This window comes from Vigna radiata, chromosome 11, assembly GCF_000741045.1.
Source record: "Vigna radiata var. radiata cultivar VC1973A chromosome 11, Vradiata_ver6, whole genome shotgun sequence".
NCBI lineage: Eukaryota > Viridiplantae > Streptophyta > Magnoliopsida > Fabales > Fabaceae > Vigna > Vigna radiata.
In genome coordinates this window covers 14,918,632-14,939,071 of record NC_028361.1, presented here as the reverse complement: position 1 = coordinate 14,939,071, position 20,440 = coordinate 14,918,632, and the positions used below count along the sequence as shown (strand labels likewise).

The 20,440-nt window shown below is 36.5% G+C and overlaps 4 protein-coding genes across 7 annotated transcripts; 3 read left to right on the top strand and 1 right to left on the bottom strand.

The window, feature by feature from the left end:
- Positions 1–2,563: 2,563 nt before the first annotated feature.
- On the top strand, positions 2,564–3,256 carry LOC106776804 (protein Ycf2-like). The gene has a single exon (XM_014664272.1). It carries the CDS (start codon positions 2,564–2,566, stop codon positions 3,254–3,256), a length of 693 nt encoding a protein of 230 aa, XP_014519758.1.
- Positions 3,257–3,287: 31 nt separating this feature from the next.
- On the top strand, positions 3,288–5,561 carry LOC106776803. The gene is made up of 3 exons (XM_014664271.1): positions 3,288–4,232; positions 4,318–5,244; positions 5,322–5,561. The coding sequence occupies exons 1-3, from the start codon at positions 3,288–3,290 to the stop codon at positions 5,559–5,561; spliced, it is 2,112 nt and encodes a 703-aa protein (XP_014519757.1).
- Positions 5,562–8,965: 3,404 nt separating this feature from the next.
- LOC106776437 (SNF1-related protein kinase regulatory subunit gamma-1-like) lies at positions 8,966–12,016 on the top strand. 4 transcript variants are annotated; one of them, XM_014663895.2, is made up of 6 exons: positions 9,087–9,177; positions 9,864–10,040; positions 10,118–10,560; positions 10,931–11,197; positions 11,273–11,442; positions 11,712–12,016. In XM_014663895.2, exons 2-6 carry the CDS (start codon positions 9,872–9,874, stop codon positions 11,992–11,994), a joined length of 1,332 nt encoding a protein of 443 aa, XP_014519381.1. In that variant the 5' UTR covers positions 9,087–9,177; positions 9,864–9,871; the 3' UTR covers positions 11,995–12,016. The 4 variants fall into 4 exon arrangements, with proteins under 4 accessions (XP_022643283.1, XP_014519381.1, XP_022643281.1 ...); XM_022787562.1 differs by lacking the exon at positions 9,087–9,177 and adding an exon at positions 8,966–9,076 and having other exon boundaries at positions 10,931–11,442; XM_022787560.1 differs by having other exon boundaries at positions 10,931–11,442.
- Positions 12,017–12,060: 44 nt separating this feature from the next.
- Positions 12,061–14,176, bottom strand: LOC106776436 (pentatricopeptide repeat-containing protein At2g02750). Its single transcript, XM_014663894.2, has one exon. The coding sequence runs from the start codon at positions 13,980–13,982 to the stop codon at positions 12,093–12,095; it is 1,890 nt and encodes a 629-aa protein (XP_014519380.1). The 5' UTR covers positions 13,983–14,176; the 3' UTR covers positions 12,061–12,092.
- Positions 14,177–20,440: the final 6,264 nt, after the last annotated feature.

Genomic DNA, 20,440 nt, shown 5'->3' with positions numbered 1-20,440 from the left:
CTACCTAAATTAAAGTATTGATAAATAGTTTTGAAGGTTGTTTGATTCTAAATTCCTGAAACACCATGAGAGATTATAGCATGGTATAATACTATTTCCCTTTGTATAAAGTTGTTACAGTGAATTACTTTTATATACTATTTATTTGTTACTGTGGTGGTCAATATGGTTTCAGAAAGTTTTCCTTCAGGGGATTCTCTTTTATGTAGTGTGGTTGGCACAGACATTTTATAAATAGATTTTTTCTGTTCAACAGAACCCTTTAATATTTTCTTTGTCTATGCAATTTTTAATACCATGTTAAGGATGAAAGTATGCTCATGAAAATGTAAGAATTTATTTTATACTCCAACTCCAACTTTTATTTTCTGTTTTAATATTTAAAAAGTATTCTTAAAAATATGAAAAGTGTTAACTAAGTAATTTTGGATATGTATAAGGATACCGTTTTAGTTATAATATTAATAATTCCAAGAAATATATCGCAACTAGAAATGAACCTTGAGCAAGTACTTATAAAATATGAACATATTTCATAATAAAATAACGATATGACTTCAATACAGTAATATATTTTATTACATATGATACTCCTCAATATATATATATACAAATGTAAAACAGGCTTAAATATATTTCTTTATAAAAATTTAAGATCACTCCTTAGTTCTTATATGATGTTTGAATTTTGGTTTTAGTCTTTATAAAATATTTTTCTTTCATTTTTCATATTTCTCTAAAATTTTATATTACTCTTTTTAATTCCTAATTTTATTTTAAGATAAATTAATAATACTATTTTATGAAACTTAAAGTTTTCTTTAAGTGACATAGACCAACAATATATTATATCAATTAATAGTATTTATTTGATCATTTAACTTTTCTTCTCAAGATACTTAGTGTTATTTAATACTAAAACCAAAAGTCATAATTCTCAATTTTAAAATAACCTATATATATTTTTTATATGAATAAAAAATAAAATCTATTCATTTTGACAAGTATTAATAATGTGTTTGGATAAGGAAATTTAATAAAGTAATTCATTTTTTAATATATTGTTTGGTAAGTAATTAAAAGAATTTATATTGAAATTCTCATTGAACTTATTGGATTGCTTAAAATTAGAGAATTTCAAATTTTACCTAAAAATGAAGAATTTTGAAATTATTTCGTATTCTCAAATTCACATTTTTTTTTTCATTTTCTTTTCGATTTGATTTGGATTTTAGTTATCAGTTTGACCAAGATTGAGACATTGTTAAGATAATCACTTTTTATTTGATGTCGACTCGTTTGTTTATTAATGTTATTAAAAGTTACAATTTTTTATTAAAGTTGTTAGAAGATTTATTTTTGTAGACCACCATTATTTCATAGTTATGATTTTTTTGGTTAATGTGAGGAAGATTATTTTCTTCCATATGTGAATTAATTATTTTTTTTAGGTCCATGCATGTAATGATTAATTTTTTTTTATGGATGTGTTAAGATTTTTATTTATTTTTTATCATCAACATTAATTTTTTTTTCAATAATTTGTTAGCTTTTTTTCTAATGTTAATTTAAAAACTTCCTACCAACATTGATTATGATTTTTTTACAGTGTTAATTGAAAAAAAAAAATTAGTTGACATTGATAAAAAAATTGGCAAAACCCCACCATTAACATCTTAAAAATATCATTAGATGATATAAGCTTAAATAATTGTGTTCAACATCAAAAGGTAATATCGATTAATATCAATGAAAAAATTTCAACATCAAAAGGTAATATCAATTAATATCAATGAAAAAAATGTTTTTCAAATATTAATTATTTTTTTATTAAATACTATAAAAAAAATTACGAAAGATAATAATTTGTTGGGCGTCGGGTCTATGCACCTCCACGTTTTTGGACCTCCACCTCTCCATTTCACTTCTATTTTTTTTATTTGTATTTTTATTTTTTATTTATATTCCTATCACACTCTTAAATAAAATTTATTTTATAGGTTAATTTTAAGGGTTAAATATGCTTTTAGTCCCTGAAGTTTCACTGAATTTTGGTTTTAGTCCCTGCATGAAACTTTGATAGCATTTTATCCTCTAAGTTTGGTAATTCTTATTATTAGTCCCTACAAACAGACTCCGTTAGTGTAAACAGTGATGTGGCTAACGGCTGAACCACGTAGTCTTCCACTAACTCACCATTGCTTGCCACGTTGACATTGGGATTTAAAAAATTTTCTTTGCACGTGAGTCTGAGATTAATTAGGGATAAATTAGGGTTAATTTAGGGCAGGTTAATTTAGGGCAAATTGGATTTTACGAATTGGGGAAAAGTTAGTTCTTTGAAAGAGTATTCGAACTCCACACACGATCTCGAAGGTTTCTTCTCCAAGCATTGTTGGTGGTTCGTTGCGGTTATCGTTGTCGTGGTCGTGAGAGAGACATTGGCTGGTGAAGACAAGGTGGTTCGTTCACGCATTGTGTCAAGGTAAGTGATGGTATTTCGTTTATCGTTGTTGGGTCCATATAGTGAGTTAAGTGTTATTGTGTGAATGTAGGTGTAAAAATGGTGTTCAAGGTTCGTTTGCATCACATGGGAAGGTTTGATAGGGGGCTACAATATGTTGGCGGAGAGGTTCACGTGGTAGTAGGGCTTGATCCAGATCGATGGTCTTATTTTGAAGCAGTGGATATTGTTAAAGAATTTAAGTACGATGGAGACTTTAAGCTATGGTGGAAGGGGTCCAGGGAAATCATGATGAATAATCTGAGATTGTTGAGTGATGACAGGGAAGCAATGAACCTGTCTAAGTATGCAGAGGGGACTGGGGACATGGTAGAAATGTATGTTCAACATGTCCCTAGTGAGGCAGTGGAAGTTTTGTTTCTTAGTGGTGGTGAAGATACAGTTGATGGAAACATGGAGGGTGTGGCTGAGGAACAAGGTCATCCTACTGAGGAACATAATGATGTTGAAATAGGTCACGAAGAGGATGAAGTTGGTGAGGAAGAAGTACAAATTGCTGAGGAAGAGGTACAAATTGGTGAGGAAGAGGTTGGAGTTGATGAGGAAGAGGTTGTAATTGGTGATGATGAGGGTTCTGATAGTGAGGAAGAGGTAGACATTGATGAGAGTGAAGAAGAAAGAATGGATAATGATGACGATGGGTTCGGTGTTGAGGATGATGTTCGCAGAAACATCAATCCAGTTTTGGAAAGGTGGAATTCAATGAAAAGAAGAAAAAAAACGTGTGACTAGAAGATGGTATGTCCATGAAGGTTCATTTGTAATGGATGATGAAGTTGGAGAGCATGAGATTGATGAGGAATACATAAGTGATGAATTGGATTCTGATTTAGAAAGTGATGAGGATGGTAGCTTGAAAAAGGGAAAGTTGAAAAAGTTTAGACAAGATGATATGAACAAGGATTTCAAATTCTCATTGGGGATGGAATTTGGTTCATTGAAGGATTTTAAGAATGCACTAATGGAGCATAGTGTATTAAATGGGAAAGAGATTAAGTTTGTCAAGAATGACCTTACAAGAGTAAGGGCAGAATGTAAGAAAAAATGTGGCTTTCTTATTATGGCNAGCAAAGTAGGAGGGAAGGAAACATTTCANGTGAAAACCTTAGTAGGNNGACATAGGTGTGGAAGAGTTTTTGGAAACACAAGTGCNAGTGTGAATTGGATTGCCCAGGTCTTAATTGACAGGTTTGTAAATGTGGCTAACATGACTGTCAACCAAATCATTGATGACATTAAGAAGTCATATAGTGTGGGAATCTCTGCTTGGAAAGCTGGGAAGGCCAAACAAATTGCCTTGGATTCTTTGGTAGGTGATGGGGATAGACAATATGCTCGTCTATATGATTATGTGGGGGAATTGCTAAGAGTCAAGTGTGGAACTTTTAAAATAAAAGTGAATCAACCCCAACCAAGTTTGCCACCAAGATTTGGGTCTTTTTATATGTGTTTGGAGGGGTGTAAGCAAGGTTTTTTGGGAAGTTGCAGGCCCTTCATAGGGGTGGATGGTTGTCATCTTAAGACACCATATGGTGGGCAATTGTTGGTGGCGGTTGGCCGAGACCCAAATGATCAATACTTCCCACTGGCTTTTGCAGTGGTTGAGAATGAATGCAAGGAAACTTGGAGATGGTTTTTATCACTACTTTTGGATGATATAGGTGGCACTGAGTGTCAACGGTGGGTGTTTATTTCTGATCAACAAAAGGTAATGATTATTTGACTATATTGCTTTGATTATTTTCTAACACTTTTATCATTTGGTACTGATCATTACGTTTTCTGTTTCATAGGGACTTATGACAGTTTTTGATGAGATGATGGATGGAGTAGAACACAGATTGTGCTTAAGGCACTTATATAACAACTTCAAAAAGCGATTTGGTGGAGGAGTACTCATTAGGGATTTGATGATGGGAGCAGCAAAGGCTACTTATGAGAAGGAGTGGGAAAAAAAGATGGGTGAGTTGAAAGCTATTAACAATGATGCATATAATTGGTTGATAGGTATTCCTACCAAGACTTGGTGTAAACATGCCTTTAGTACCTATTGTAGATGTGATGTGTTGATAAATAACTTGAGTGAGTCATTTAATAGTACTATACTAATAGCTAGAGACAAACCAATAATAACTATGACGGAGTGGATACGAACTTACATAATGAAACGGTTTGCATCACTTAGGGAGAAAGCCATGACATATCCAGGAGTGGTAATTCCTAGACCTAGAAAAAGGCTTGATAAGGAAATAGAAAAGAGTGGTAATTGGATTCCTACATGGGTAGGGGCTGAAAAATTTGAGGTCACACACGGTTTTACAATGGATAAGTTTGTTGTTGACTTAAGTAACAATTCTTGTAGTTGTTACAGTTGGGATTTAATAGGAATACCCTGTAGGCATGCCATTGCTGCCATAACTTACAAAGTTCAAAACCCTGAAGACTATGTCCATGTTTATTACAAGAAACCTGCTTATGTGACATGTTATGCCCCTAAAATAGTTCCAATAAATGGCCAACAAATGTGGCCAACTTCTGAAAACACACCCTCACTCCTCCCTCCCATTTACAAAACACCTCCTGGAAGACCAAAAAAATTAAGGAGAAGAGAGGCAGATGAACCTGTGAGCCATACAAAGTTGTCCAAGAAGCATGGTATTATGAAGTGCAGCAGTTGTAAACAGTTTGACCACAATGTTAGATCATGTAGAAGAAAGAAGGTACACAATTTGTCTATTAAAACTTAACCTAATTATTTACACAGCATGCCTTCTAATGTTGCTTACACTTTTTGTAGAACACAAGGGTAACTTCAAGTGGTGGGGGATCTGGTAGCAGGCCCAGATCTGAAGCACCACCATCAACTTCACATGGAGCTGTAGCTGGAGCAGCATCAAGAGCAAATAGTGGAGCTTCAAGAAACCAAGATGGACCATCAATCAGTGGAGCAGCAGCTGCATCAAGAGGCCAAGCAGCAGCTGGAACAGCCTCAGGACTGGGTGCACACCATCTCGGTTCCCAAGCCAGTACCACTTGACCAAACTGCATCAGGACTCCAAGCTGCAAGAAGACCCTATTTTAATGCATTTTGTAGTGTGTAGGATATTTTGATTAAAGTATTGTAATTGGCAACATGTAGGTGGCAAGGACCACTTTTATTGAATGCACAATATTTTTTTGTGAGTGGGAAGGGACCACTAGATGTTTATGTTAATATTCAATGCACAATTTATGGGACCACTGCTGTTTGGTACTACTTTATTCACGTGAGTATTGGGTATTGGATCCACTTTATTCCACTCTTTCATGGCAATATACTGTGGTTGTGCCTTTTTCTAAATTGTTTATGGAATGCATAAAAAGCTGCATAATATGCTTGATAATATGCTGCATAATTTGCGCATAAGTGGATTTTCAAAATCTACTGCATAATTAACGGTTTTACAGATTTAAGCAACTATAATTTGATGTTTTAAAGGTGCTAGCAGTGTTAATTTGGTCAACACTCAACCTATATGCATATTTGCATTTTAAACCAACCAATTTTGAGTTAAATTAGGAAGTGGCAAGGTGAATTTCATAACCAATCAATTTTTTTCTCCTTTCACAGTTTCAACACGTTTCAAATCAATAAAGAAAGTTGTTGGAGTGATTCATTTGGAGTAAACACACTTGTATGCAAACTTGAGTTTCAAACCACCAAAATCAACCAAATTTTCTACTACAGTCTCCAAAACAGTTCTGTTTTGACCAAATTTTTCATTCACATCCAAAACATGTGGTATATCAGCAATTCTAAAGTAAGGAAAAGAAATAAATAACTTGTGCTCATCCAAAATATGTGGTCTATATTATTCTTTACTGCATAAACAATACATAAGGACTGCATAATCAACAACAACTTTTCCTTCTACCTAAGCTCTGCCTCACTTTCACATTACTTCTCCTTCACTTAATCCTTCATGCTATCAACATCTCAATTACAATTCATCTTCAGTGAAAACATAATACAAAAGAAAATGGTTAATGCCCATGACAACAGAAACAAGTACAACATCATTTTCCCATATTTCTTCTCTTCTTGCAATTTCCTTTTCAACTTCTGTATCTTCTTCTTTTGATCCAGGACAACTATATCACTTTCCAAACACAGATCAAGTCCTTCACGTTTGCCTTCAATTTCAGAAACTTCTTCTTCATGCCATTCGAAGTAATTACAAGTTGAATTACTCTGCAATGAAAATAACACAGCATGAATACAAAGTTCAGGACATGAAATCAAAGATTTAGTTACTTACTGCCCAATTTCTACATCTATAGAATAGTCTTTTGTTCTTGGCAGTAGTTGCTTTCAAAAGCAACACTGTCTCACCACAACCACGCATTTTTTATGGTAACCGTGAAGATGATCCACAGCTTTGAGACTTGGCTGAACCAATCGTCCTTTGCGTCATACCATTTCCTCTACTCTCACCTTTCATTTCACTATAAGAAGGAAATACCTTTGTCACCTTTCATGGCAACCCAAACCCTAAATCCCCAATCCTTAAAATCAAACCATTAACAGCAAAACAACTATTAGCTTACCTCTTCAAGAAGACTCTCTCCCACTTGAACAAGCCTATCTCCCTCTTGAACAACACCAGCTCCAACAAGACTGTCACCCAACTCAGATCACGAACATCANCCCCAATTTGTCTTAAAATATGATTTATAAAAGATTAACTCACCAACACGTGCTACAATGTTAATCTAATTCCAAATGCTAAAAAACACTAACGTGGCAAGCAATGGTGAGTGAGTGGAAGACTACGTGGTTCAGCCGTTAGCCACATCACTGTTTACACTAACGGAGTCTGTTTGTAGGGACTAATAATAAGAATTACCAAACTTAGAGGATGAAATGCTATCAAAGTTTCATGCAGGGACTAAAACCAAAATTCAGTGAAACTTCAGGGACTAAAAGCATATTTAACCCTAATTTTAATTTCAATAATCCTATTTTTTTTTCTCATGTTCTTTCTCATGTTCTGCTGTCTCTTTCTCCCGTTTTTGTTTCATTATTGATTTTTCGAATTCTTTTGTGTTCTCTTTTCTTTCCCTGTGAGAATCTTTCACTGTGAGAATTGTTGGCGTGATGGAAGGAAAATTGCAACTATGCAGAATTCTTCTTCTTTGTGATCGTGTTTGGCCCTGAAACGGATGTCGATGTACGTCGACGGTTGTGCGACATCCGTTTAGACCTGTCTTCTTCCTCTTACGCACACAGAAACCTTTACTAGAAGCATCAGAGAAAAAAACGAAACGAAACAAAAGAACAATCGCGCACAAAATAAACACAATAAACCCTAAATTACATACATTTACAAACCAAGAAATCAACACAACCTTTATATCATGAGCAACGAAAACTAACCTCTCGGACACGGCAGAAACGAAACGAAGCAACAATCGCGTCACACCACCATACACTCACGCCGCACACTCAAGCCGCACCGCCGCACACACCCACTGCACCGTCGCACACACCAAAAGCTAAAAAGCACAGGAAGAGATGACTGGAAGAGTTGGAAAGTTTTAGAAAATGAAATGTGTGGAGCGTGAAGGTGAGAATCCGAAGGGGAGGTGGGGCTGTCTTGGAAAGTCTATGAAAGTTTGTGAAAGCTGAAGTAGAAAGTAAAAATTAGGGTTACTTAATTAACAGAATTAAAAAAGTAAAAAGAAATAATAAAAAAAGTTATTTTTGTAAATAAAGAAAAGTTAAAAAAAAATAGGAAGATGAAGATGAAATTGGGGAGGTAGAGAGATCAATGCCCTAATTTGTTTATATTTGAATGTAATTAAAACACTTTATCCAAACAAGAAAACTTTAATTCTTTAAATTTAAATTATCATATCCAAATAAAACATTTTAAAAATGAAAAATTTTAATTCTTAGACATTCAATGTAAGATCATAATTAAGGTTAATTGGTATTAGATGGTTACTTATTTTCTTTAATCACGACTAATATTGTGAGACTTAACTTTCTTTTGAGAGTTGAAGTTAATTAGGTAAAAAAATGTTAAAGAGAAAAGAAGCGGGGGGAAAGTAAGAAGATGATAAATATTTAAATACGATCAAACTTGTCATATCACACTCTATGATCCACAATTCTATGTATAAGATCTCAGAAAAGAGTTTAGTTAATTTATAAAGTGATATTAAATTTGTTAAAATTTGTATAATTTATACACTACATATAGTGAAGTTGCGACCTTTACACCATAAAATAATGGGTTGTCGGGGTTAAGAGTAAATTATGGAACTGCTAAGTTTGGTGAAATTTTATGTTGATGTGGAGATTGGAGGTAAGAAACCATCAAACCATTACAGTGCTCGAAGGGATAAAAACAACTAGCGGTTCAAATGGTTTAACCATACTTTGACACACGTCCTATACCAACACTTGTCATTGATTGCTAGTAACTCCCACCAACAATTCCAAAAACCAGATAAAACTGCTTTTGCAATAGCCCACAGAATTAAAATTCCTTATTCACTTATTTTCAGGTATGTCATGTTCGATCTTCCTCCATATATTTATCTTTTCTTGGTTTCATATCATAGTCTATATATTATCCATTACAATCTAGAAGCATTGCCAAGAAGCGGTAAATCCACTCTGTCTTCATCTATTATCTATTCGTTGTTTCATGCATTACAATTTAAAGGCATTTCATGAAACAATTTGGAATTGAATTTGCGGTTGACACATTCAGTTTCCGATTTATGATCCAAAGATAATAAATTTCTAACCAAATATTGTAATTTAAATCTCTGGTTATGAAGGATATGGAAAAGATGCCAACTGTGGCATATCGTCCTATATTACAGAGTAAATGAGTAGTTATTATCACAAGTTCCTCTAGAGGATGAATAGATCGAAGAGTTGCATGGCAGAATCTTGCAGGGATATCATTCCAAGTCAGTTTCCCATTTGCATAGAGTATAAGTCCCAACCAATGAAAATGTGATACATAGAATTGCCGCATGAAACCATGCTATCAGCCATTTAGGATTTTCAGTAATTATCATTTCATTTTTATATTCGAGAGAAACGAAATCCAAGGGGGTTAAGATCTGAGAGATTAATGAACCAAAATGATAAAAGAGTATGCTAAACCTTCACAGTCCAGAAGATGCAGTTGAAAAATTGTATGAAAATCCCATTGATCTTGCTAACTTTTTGACAACAGGTAGGGATAGCTTTATTTTCAATGTAAACTACATATCTGTACGACTACAATTCTGTAATTTTATAAAAATTATTGAAGCATCTCTTAATTCATTCTTTTAGTTCCAAATATGGCGCAAGAACAGGCGTTCATAACAAGCGACTCACTTTCAAAATGTGAGACCTATTTCGAAATCATACAATCTAGAAAGAAGCTACCGCTGTCATTGCAGGAGACCTTGACAGATGCATTTGCAAAGATTCCGGTCTCTTCTTTTCCAGATGTTCCTAGTGGAAAAGGTAAGGGATATCTTATGCATTTAACGAGTCAAGGATCTGCATGGGAAAAAGCACTAACATATGAAATGCCTTGGTAGTGATTGAAATTCTAGCAGACACGCCCGTAGGGGAAGCAGTTAAGATTCTATCTGAAAGAAACATTTTAGCAGCACCAGTAAAAGACCCAGACGCAGCTGATAGTTCAGATTGGAGAGCCAAGTACCTTGGCATCATTGATTATTCAGCCATCATTCTTTGGGTGCTGGAGAGCGCAGAACTTGCAGCAGCTGCTATATCAGCAGGTTCAGCAACAGCTGCTGGAGTTGGTGCAGGAACCGTTGGTGCTTTGGGAGCAATAGCATTGGGAATGACAAGTCCTGCTGCAATGGCGGGAATAACTGCTGCTGCAGCAGGTGCTGCACTGGCAAGTGGCATTGCTGCAGAAAATATGATGACTAAAGGTGCACCTCAAGCTGCTGATAACCTGGGAGAAGATTTTTACAAAGTTTTACTGGAAGAAGAACCCTTCAAGTCAACAACGGTAAGCATGAGAACGCCAGAGGTTCTGGAGTTAACTATGGGTTCATGACTTTTATGCTGATGTTAGCTCTGTCTTGGTATGAGCACCTCTTTTCCTTCATTGAGAATGAATCTTTTTAAGGTTATCTCATTAATAGTAAAGGCCAATGCGGAGCAGAGCTAGGCTGGTTAGCTAGTCATTTAAACAATTAGATTCTATTGTATTTGTAGGCTGTAACCAATCATAGAAAATAAGATGGCTATGTCCCTACATAACTCTTTTGGGATTTTTTTTTTTCATAACCTAAGCCAAATACAGGTCAGTAAATTCTTCTCTTATCTCCATATTGAAAAGAAAAAACAAACATTTGTGAGTTGATTTATGGTTTCAGGTGAAATCAATACTTAAATCATATCGATGGGCACCTTTTGTTCCAGTTGCAAGAGATAGCGCTATGTTGACTGTCTTGTTACTTCTCTCAAAGTATAGGCTGAGGAATGTACCTGTCATAGAACCAGATAAACCTGACATGGTGAACTTCATTACTCAGTCTGCAGTTATCCAAGGTCTTGAGAGATGCAAAGGCAGAGATTGGTTTGACTGCATTGCAGAAAAGTGTATATCTGATCTTGGACTTCCATTTATGTCTACAGCTGAGGCAAGGATTGGTGTCTTATATTTTCAGTTTCCCTTGGCTGTAAGGTTTAAAAACATAATTTTTCTTCCTGTTCAGGTTATTAGCATTCAGAGCAATGAGTTGATTCTTGAAGCTTTCAAGCAAATGAGGGATAATAAAATCGGTGGACTTCCTGTAGTAGAGGGGCCAAGGAAGAAAATTGTTGGAAACGTGAGCATACGAGACATCAGATACTTGCTGCTAAGTCCTGAGATCACAAATTTTAGGTACAATAAAGTAAAAATTCTCGCATTTTCGGTAAAACTAAAGATAATAAAACAAATTAGAACAAATTAAAAAATAATAAAATTAATCACGGGTTATTGCGTAATACGCACATGAGTTGAGTATGTGTATGAGGTGATGTTTTAATTTTTTAAACTTAACGAAAACAAACAACGCGGGCATCTTAGGTTATCATTACACAGGCTTGCACAAGGGAACTAATGACTTAACTGAAATGTTCTACTCGCTGCTACTCTGTTTTGAATTCCAGGCAACTGACTGTGATGGATTTCCTGAAAAGAATTGTCTCTTCGTCCCTGCAAACTGGGAACGCTAGCCACCAGCCTATAACATGCAAGCCTGACTCGACACTGCAGAGTGTGATCCATACTCTTGCTTCTCAGTCTATTCACAGGATTCATGTGGTAGATGGACAAGATGAATTAGTTGGAGTCATTACACTGAGAGATGTTATCTCTTGTTTTGTAACCGAACCTCCTTACCATTTTGATGATTACTATGGATTTGCAGTGAAGGAAATTTTTATTCAGTGATCTTTGTGGAAGTTAAAATGGGGTGGAGATACTCCAAGTGTAACAAACTCTTATATTATCTGAAAGAACATTTTATTTAATTTTTTTCTATGTAAGTGTTATTTCGATGCAACTTCTGTCATGCTAAGGCCAGAGAGTTTGTCCGATCCCTTATCCGTTATCATCCCTCTTACCCTTTCTACTTCCTTCCATCTTCCTAGCCCGGCATATATATTAGACAAGATCACCAGAGGAGTTGGATTTTCTGGTTCTATATCTAGAAGCCTCATGGCCATTTCTTCCCCAAGACTTGAATCTAGGTAACACCTACAAGCACCGAGCAAAGAAGCTAAAACAGATGCAGGAGGCTCTGCTAATTCCTGCACCAGACCTCGAGCTTCACCCAACTTACCAAACCGACCTAAAAGATCAACAATACAACCAAAATGCTCAGGCTTTGGCTGCAAGCCATAATCTCTTATCATCATTCTAAAAATTGTCAACCCTCTATCAACCTGACCTGTGTGACTGCAAGCAGATAAAACACAAACAAATGTAGCACTGTTTGGTCGAACGCTTTCTTCCAGCATTTTATTAAAGATTTCATAGGCAGATTCATGGTCTCCATTTCTCCCATACCCCCCTATCATTGCATTCCAAAATGCAGGATCATCTGGTTTAGTATCAAACTGATTAAAAACTTCTCGTGCCCAAGATGCATGCCCGCATTTCATATACATGTCAACCAGAGCAGTTGCCAAAAAATCATCCCTATTGATATCAGTTCTTAAAGCAAACCCATGTATTTCTTTTCCATGCCGTAACATAGATGAATCTGCACACGTTGACAAAATGGTAGTAACAATTTTCAAACACGGAGCCACACCAACAGACTGCATTTCCCTAAAGTACTTAAAAGCTTCCCCACACACCCCTTGTTGTGCAAAGCCGTTAATCATGGAATTCCAAGTAGCTGAATCAGGCTTCAACTCTTCAGATTCCAGCCGTCGAAACATATTAACAGCTCTCTCACTCTCTTTATTTAACATCATTCCAGCAACCATGGAGTTCCATGTGATCAAGTTCCTACTGTCCCCTTCCGCCCCCGTGAAAACGTCATAAGCAGAATGCCAAAAACCACACTTTGAATACATATCGACAAGTGCAGTCACCACCATAACCCCATCATCCACTTCAAGTTTCACTATAAGCCCATGAACCTGCATCCCTAAGCGAACACTTTGTAGACTACCACATGCAGAAAGAACAGACACCAACGTCACTGAATTGAGTTTGCAGTCCAAACGTACCTCTCTCATCATTTCCCTAAACACATCCAACAGCAAATGAAGAACTCCATTCCGCAACAAACCAGTAATAAAAGCATTGTAACTCACTACACTCTTCACAGGCAACTCCTCAAATACCTTAGTCGCAGAAACTAACTCTTCACACTTGGAATACGCAGTGACAAGCGAGGTGGCAACATAGACATCAAATTCAACTCCTAACTTCAACGCGCAGCAATGCACCAGTGCAACATGGTCGACACCTACATGAGGAACACCGAGCATGCACGCAATGGTGACCGAGTTGGGCCTCAAGGGGCCCAACCCAATTCGCTGGAACACCCTGATAGCTTCTCCGCTACGCCCATTTAGCGAGAAACCCGAAAGGGCTGCATTGAGAGAGGCAACATTTGGTTGGGACATTTCGTCAAACACCTTGAGTGCATCAGGAAAATGGCGAGGGGTCGCAGAATAGGCTGCGGTCAGGGCGGAGGTAGCATAAGGGTCGTCATGGAAACCGGTTTTGAGGAGATGGGCGTGGAGGGTTTGGGTGTGGAAAGGTAAACGAAGTTTGGCGCATGCTTTGAAGAGAGTGGGGAAGGTGAAGGAATGAAGGGTAGGGGAAGAAGAAGAAGAGTGGATGTGGGAGAAGAGGGAAAGTGCTTCTTTGTAGAATCCATCTGCAACGAGTTTTCTGAGTGATATGTGATCTCTCCTCATCGAGTGTTAGTCTCTTGCTTTGCGTCTTCTACATGTTTGTGTTAATGTCAACCGCTGAGACTACCCAAGGCATCGTGCCACATAAGTGAGACTTTATGGAGGGAAACTTATCTTTCTTTTATTTTTTGCTATTATATATGGTTTCTTTATTTCTACAACTTCTTTTAAAATTCATTCTGGTAAATTCTTTTGACAATACCCCTTTTGTATAAATTTTCCCAATCACTCAAAAAAAAAATATAATTTTTTGCACTAAAATAATTTGGGATATTCCGGACGGGTTGGACGGATGCCTCCCTATGATCAAAATGGTTCTCAGGAGCGACACGGTCACAATAGGTAGGTTACCAGAGATGATTAAGGTAAGCAAAGATTAAGGGTAATGGGCCGCGATTGGGTCTTGATTAAGGTTTCCCTAATCCAAGGCCCATAATCAACTATATAAATATAGGTCAAAAGTAAAAGGTAGGTAGATTCATTAATTACACATTTAATACTGCCTCTGATTACCGAACGAACATTTCACTGACTTTAGCATCGGAGGACCTTTGGCAGTATCCTCCTAGACGGACTTGGACCAAAGTAGATGGAGGGGACGACCAGAAACAGGAAAAGGACCGAGATTGACATGAAGGACGACCAGCCGGCAGGAAGAGAAATTGTGAAGGGATTAGTTGACTTGACCCCATACCAAAACATTTTGGCACCCACCGTGGGGCCGAGTGACCAAGCCCAATGGTAGTCACAAGGAACATGACCATTGAGGACCCGATCGAGATGATAAGGATGTTACAACTTAAAAAGGTTTAATCATTTAAAATGTCCCTATTTATGTAGGGTTTTCTCAATTAGGTCCTCGTTTTTTAAAATGTCTCAATTAAGTCCCTGAATATAAAAATTGAATCAATTAAGGGCTTGCCGTTAAATTTGGTGGATGGCGTTAAAATTGAGTGTGCGTGGCAGGGTGACGACTGACGTGGCAGTATATAGCAGTGTATGCTGAGCTGAGTTGGATTTGTGTCATTTTGGAATTAAATTTTATTGAAATTAAATGATACAAAATGCAACGTTTAAATAAAACATGACTTAAGAATTGAAAACGTGTGTTTTAATTGACTGAGGAACGTTGTAGAAGAAAGGGAATGTTATTTCACTTTGTGCGAAATTGGGATTTTTGGGAAAATAGGGTTCTATCGAGCAAAAAAATTGAGTGTTTGGTGCAAAATTTGGTATACGTGGTGATAAAGTACGCTTCGTGTAAAGACTTTGGAGTCATTTGTCGGTTTAAAATTAGTGAAATCAGGAAGTTGTTGGTGGTGAATCACGTGGTAGGCACTGGGCGAAAGTGTTCGAAGTCAGACAAGCATTGAGGTTAGTAAAAACACTTTTCATTTAATTGTTTGATGATGTTATCTTTTTATGGTTTATGGTTGTCCCACAATATGATGCATAATATATCCTGTTTCGTTTTTGAGTGCAATGTGGTCCCCCAATATTAAAGTGTTGTTGCATTGTCTTTTTCCGTGGGTTGTGGTTTGCATATATTGTTACTAAATGTTGTTGTCGTCGCTTTTTGATTACTTTATAGGTTAAATACAAGTTTCTTTTGTACGGCATGGAGGAAAATTTCAAAGTTGTTATCCACCACGGTGGAAAGTTTATATGAAGGGAAACTTAGCTATGAGGGGGAGAGTACAACTTTTTCGTTTGACCCAGACATGTGGAGTTATTTCATTGTAGTGAGTGTAGTCAAAGGTCTAGGTTATGATGGGTTTAAGGAGTTGTGGTATTGCGTAGGTGGTGGTTTTGTGTTAGAGAATAGGTTGAAGCCTTTGTTGGATGACACAGGAGCCATGCATATGATCACCTTAGCTAGGCTTAATGGTGAGGTGCATCTTTTTGTTGTTCACACAGTTTCTGAACCTGAGGTGATACATATGTTAGAATATGTTAATAAGAATACAGCTGAAGTAGAAACTGTTGAGGGTGAATGTGAACAGGATACTAGGGGTGCATGTCAACAAGATGGTGAAAGACAATGTGAGGTGTCTGCCAATGAAGGTGAGAGAGGTCAATGTGATGGTAGGAGTGAAACTATTGTTGTTTCAGAAGAAATATGTGAGGGTCATCACGTTGTTGAAGGTGAAATTAAGTGTGAAGGGGATGTTAATGATGATGTTGGTCATGTTCGTCGTTGGAGTTCTAGTAGTGATGATGTTAATGGTGATGCTGACAATGATTGTATGGAAGGTTTGGTTGATGTACATGTTGACTGTAATATAGAAGAGGAAGTTGGAGATGGAGTTGGTAATGTTCAAGTTGATGTGCAAGCTGATGTGTAGTCTGATGTGCAATCTGATGTGCAATGTGATGTGCAATCTGATGGACCATCATGGACTCAGATGTCTGATATCGATGTTGATGATGGCATAAATAGTGATAAGCATAGAGGTTTGTCTGATGATGATTGGGAGTCCGAGGAATTAGACAGTGGAGTAGAAAGTGATGGTGAAGATGATGAAGAGGAGGGTTATGGGAAGTTTGTAACATTCTCTATGCCTAAGACAATGGTAGACTATAAATGGGATGTGGGAACTTATTTTGCTGACAAGCAAGACTTTGTGGATGTAATAGAAACGTATGCAGTACAAAATAGCAAAAATATTAAATATGTTAAAAATGATAAGAATAGAATTAAAGTCAAATGTATGGGTGGTAAAGGAGAATGCCCCTGGATGAAATCATTGTGCTTATATGGAAGCAATTAAAACTTGGCAACTAAGGATTGTTGTTGACAACCATAGTTGTAGTAGGGAGCACAAAGTAAGATTACTTAATGCAAAATGGCTCAGTAAGAGGTTGGAAAAAACTGTTAGAGAAAATCCCAGTGTAAATGGAGTGGAAATTCGTGAAAAGATAAATAGGAAATGGAATGTTGATGTATCTAGATGCATGACTTATAGGGCAAAGGCCATTACTTCAGACCAAGTTGATAGGTCTTTCAAAGACCAATTTAAAAGGATTTATGATTATGCGAATGAGCTGCTAGCTCGTAATGCAGGATCCACAATGAATGTCAAAGTTGAAGATACTGGCAGTAGACCAATTTTTAAAAGGTTTTATTGTTGTCTGAAGGCCTGCAAGGATAGTTTTATGTCTTGCAGGCCAATTATTGGACTGGATGGTGCCTTTTTGAAAGGAAGATAGGGTGGTGAATTATTAAGTGTTGTTGGTAGAGACGCAAATGACCAAATGTTACCTCTTGCGTATGCCGTGGTGGAGGTAGAGAACAAGGATACTTGGAAATGGTTTCTTGAACTTCTTGTTGAAGATCTTGGCGGGGAGGAAGTCAGTTCATCATTTACATTCATGTCGGATCAGCAAAAGGTAATGCAGATGAACTTTTCTCCATTATGTTCATTAACATTGAAATTGATATCATATTTCTAACAACACTGTATGTAATTATTCTGATCAAACAGGGACTAATGCAAGCTATACAAGAAGTGGTTCATCGAGTTGATCAACGTTTCTGTGTTAGGCACCTATACGCTAATTTCAGAAAGAAATTCCCTAGAAAACAACTGAAGCGTTTGATGTGGAAGGCAGCATTAGCAACCCATCCATAAGCATGAGAATTAGAAATGAGAAATATAAAATAACTCAATGATGACGCCTTCAAATACTTGCTAAAAATTCCTCTCAGGTTTGTATTTATACTTCTTTTGTTTAATATTTGAACATGGATATGTGACTTAAATGTTCATTATACTTATCCAATGTAGACACTGGTCACATTCAAGATTTAGCACCACACCTCAATGTGATACTTTGGTGAACAACATGTCTGAGGCTTTCAATAGTGTTTTGGTGCATACAAGGTCGAAGCCAATCATAAGCATGTTGGAGGACATTTGCCTTTACTTGATGAAGAGATGGGTAGCTAACAGGAGTAAAATACAATCATTGTCTAGGGACATTTGTCTTAAAATCAAGATTAGGCTAAACAAGGAGTCTCAGTTAACTAAACACTAGATTCCATGGTAACCTTTACTCATTTTATTTGAAGATTTCCAATGTGATGTAACTTTTGTATTCATTATTAACTTCCTTTTTGATAATTTACAGTTGGCCAGGAGACAAGCTTTTTGAAGTGCGCCATGTGTCCCAAACTGGTTACAAGTTTATTGCCAATTTAGATGAAAATTCGTGTACATACAGGAAGTGGGCTATCAGTGGCGTACCATGCTGCCACTCATTGGCTACTATGAAATTCCTAAATCTACAAGCAAAGGACTTTATACCATGTTGCTTTAGGAAGACAACATATGAAGAAATTTACTCTTCAATTGTGTATCCAATAAATGGTAACAACATGTGGGAGATTACCCCATATGTTGATGTGCTCCCTCCACCAAAAAGAATAATGCCTAGGAGACCAAAGAAGAAGCGAAGGTTGAAGCAATGGGAGTTGGTCAAGGACGATAAAAGAATGAGAAAGGGTGGTATAAAGAAAAGATGTGGAATATGCAATAAACTGGGCCACAATAGAACTTCTTGCACCTAGTCAACTGAACCAATGATGCTATCAACAAATTAAGATGAAGTTGTCTTATAAGTCATGTGTTATAAAACCTGTGTTAGTGATGTTTTCAGTTATTTAATCTGTAGATAAAGTGGTTAACTCTGATTAAGTGCAAACTGTATTTTGTTAGTGAAAACTCTGATCAAGTGGTTAACTTCCTTATGGACAACTGCAGTTCTATGCCAATTGTTACTGCTTAATGAATTTCGGTTGTTGTTTGCTAATTAGTTATCTGTGGAACTTGTTTATGCCAGGCCATCTTGGCTTTGGTGTGGTGTTGTGTTGTCTCAGACTGAGAATGAAGTATACAAATTTTGTGATGGATTTTTAGAATTAGTAGACTCGGTTTAACCATATTGAAACCAATTGTAAGCACTGATTTGAATATAGTTTGTTTGTTATCTGGAATGGAACTTTCAAAACAAAAGATACAGATTGAAACTATTTCAATGGTTTGGATAAAGAGTGGGTCTATAGAAAATCTCCACCAAAAGTTTCCCTGTTAAGCTTAGGTGGAGCGAGCCCCTTATGCAGTTGTGAAGTTTGTGAACTTTAGACACTACACAACTTTGTGATTCTTTTAATGATCATATATAAGATACATTTTTACCTGTAACACTTTATTAACCACCATTCACCTATAACATGGTTAACCATTTGGAGTAACATGGCTAACTACTATATATATGCAACTGCAAAAGAAAATAAAAAGGATGTAGGATTTGTAAGCATATCGTCCTTATGCCATAATTTATAGCTTAATAATTTTGACCGGATAACTTCTTATCATTCCCTAATTTACCCACCCACTTTTACAAGCTTAGATGGAAAATAGAGACCTAACATGTTATTCAAATTCTCTTTTTCATCGTCATAGAGTTAACCACTTTGGATTAATCTGCAAAGCCGATAGATATATACAACTGCAAAAGAAAATTAAAAGGATGGAAGATTTCCAATTGACCTTTACACCACAGTTTATGGCTTAATAATTTTGCCTTGTCTAGTTAATTTCTTATCATTCCGCGATTGACCTACTCACCTTCTCAAACTTTGGTAGATTATAGAGATCTAATTTTCAACATGTCATTCAACATATGTTTTTCATTGTAATAGACTGAGCTTTGTAAAATGTGTTTGAAAACTTATTTACCAGTCAAAAAATCACATTCTTAATCACAAGTGATACAGTATTAAAAAATCTCTTTACTCATATCAGATTCCAAACAACTCTCATTTTTTTTAAAATGGAATCAAGGTTTTAAATCCCTTCCAATTTAGGGTTTTAAATCCCTTCTAATTTCCCAATTTTCCCCAAATTATTTCCAACGTTGCGTTTTTAATTTGATTTTTATTTAAACGTTGTGTTTTTGTTAAACGTTGCGTTTCAATTTCAATACAATTTAATTCCAAAATCACAGAAATCCAACTCAGCTCAACATACACTGCTAAACACTACAACGTCAGTCAAGTCACCCTGTCACGCACACTCAATTTTAACGACATCCACCAAATTTAACGGTAAGCCCTTAATTGATTCAATTTTTCATATTCAGGGGCTTAATTGAGACATTTAAAATAAAAAGGACCTAATTGAGAAAACCCTACATAAATAGGGATGTTCTAAATGATTAAACCACTTAAAAATGGAGGAAATGCAACGACAGCATGAGGAGTAGATGACGGCAGTCAAGGCAGAATGTGCGGCACGCATAGCCTAGGAAAAAGGAGGTGAAGGATGTGGCAAAGAGAAGGTGGGGAAAGGGAGAGATAGGGAACATGAGGGGGAAAGGCAAGACGGGACACATCAGAAGGGTACAACCGAATAGAGCAGTGGATCGGACCCGACATGGAAGCTAGAGGAGTCAGGGGC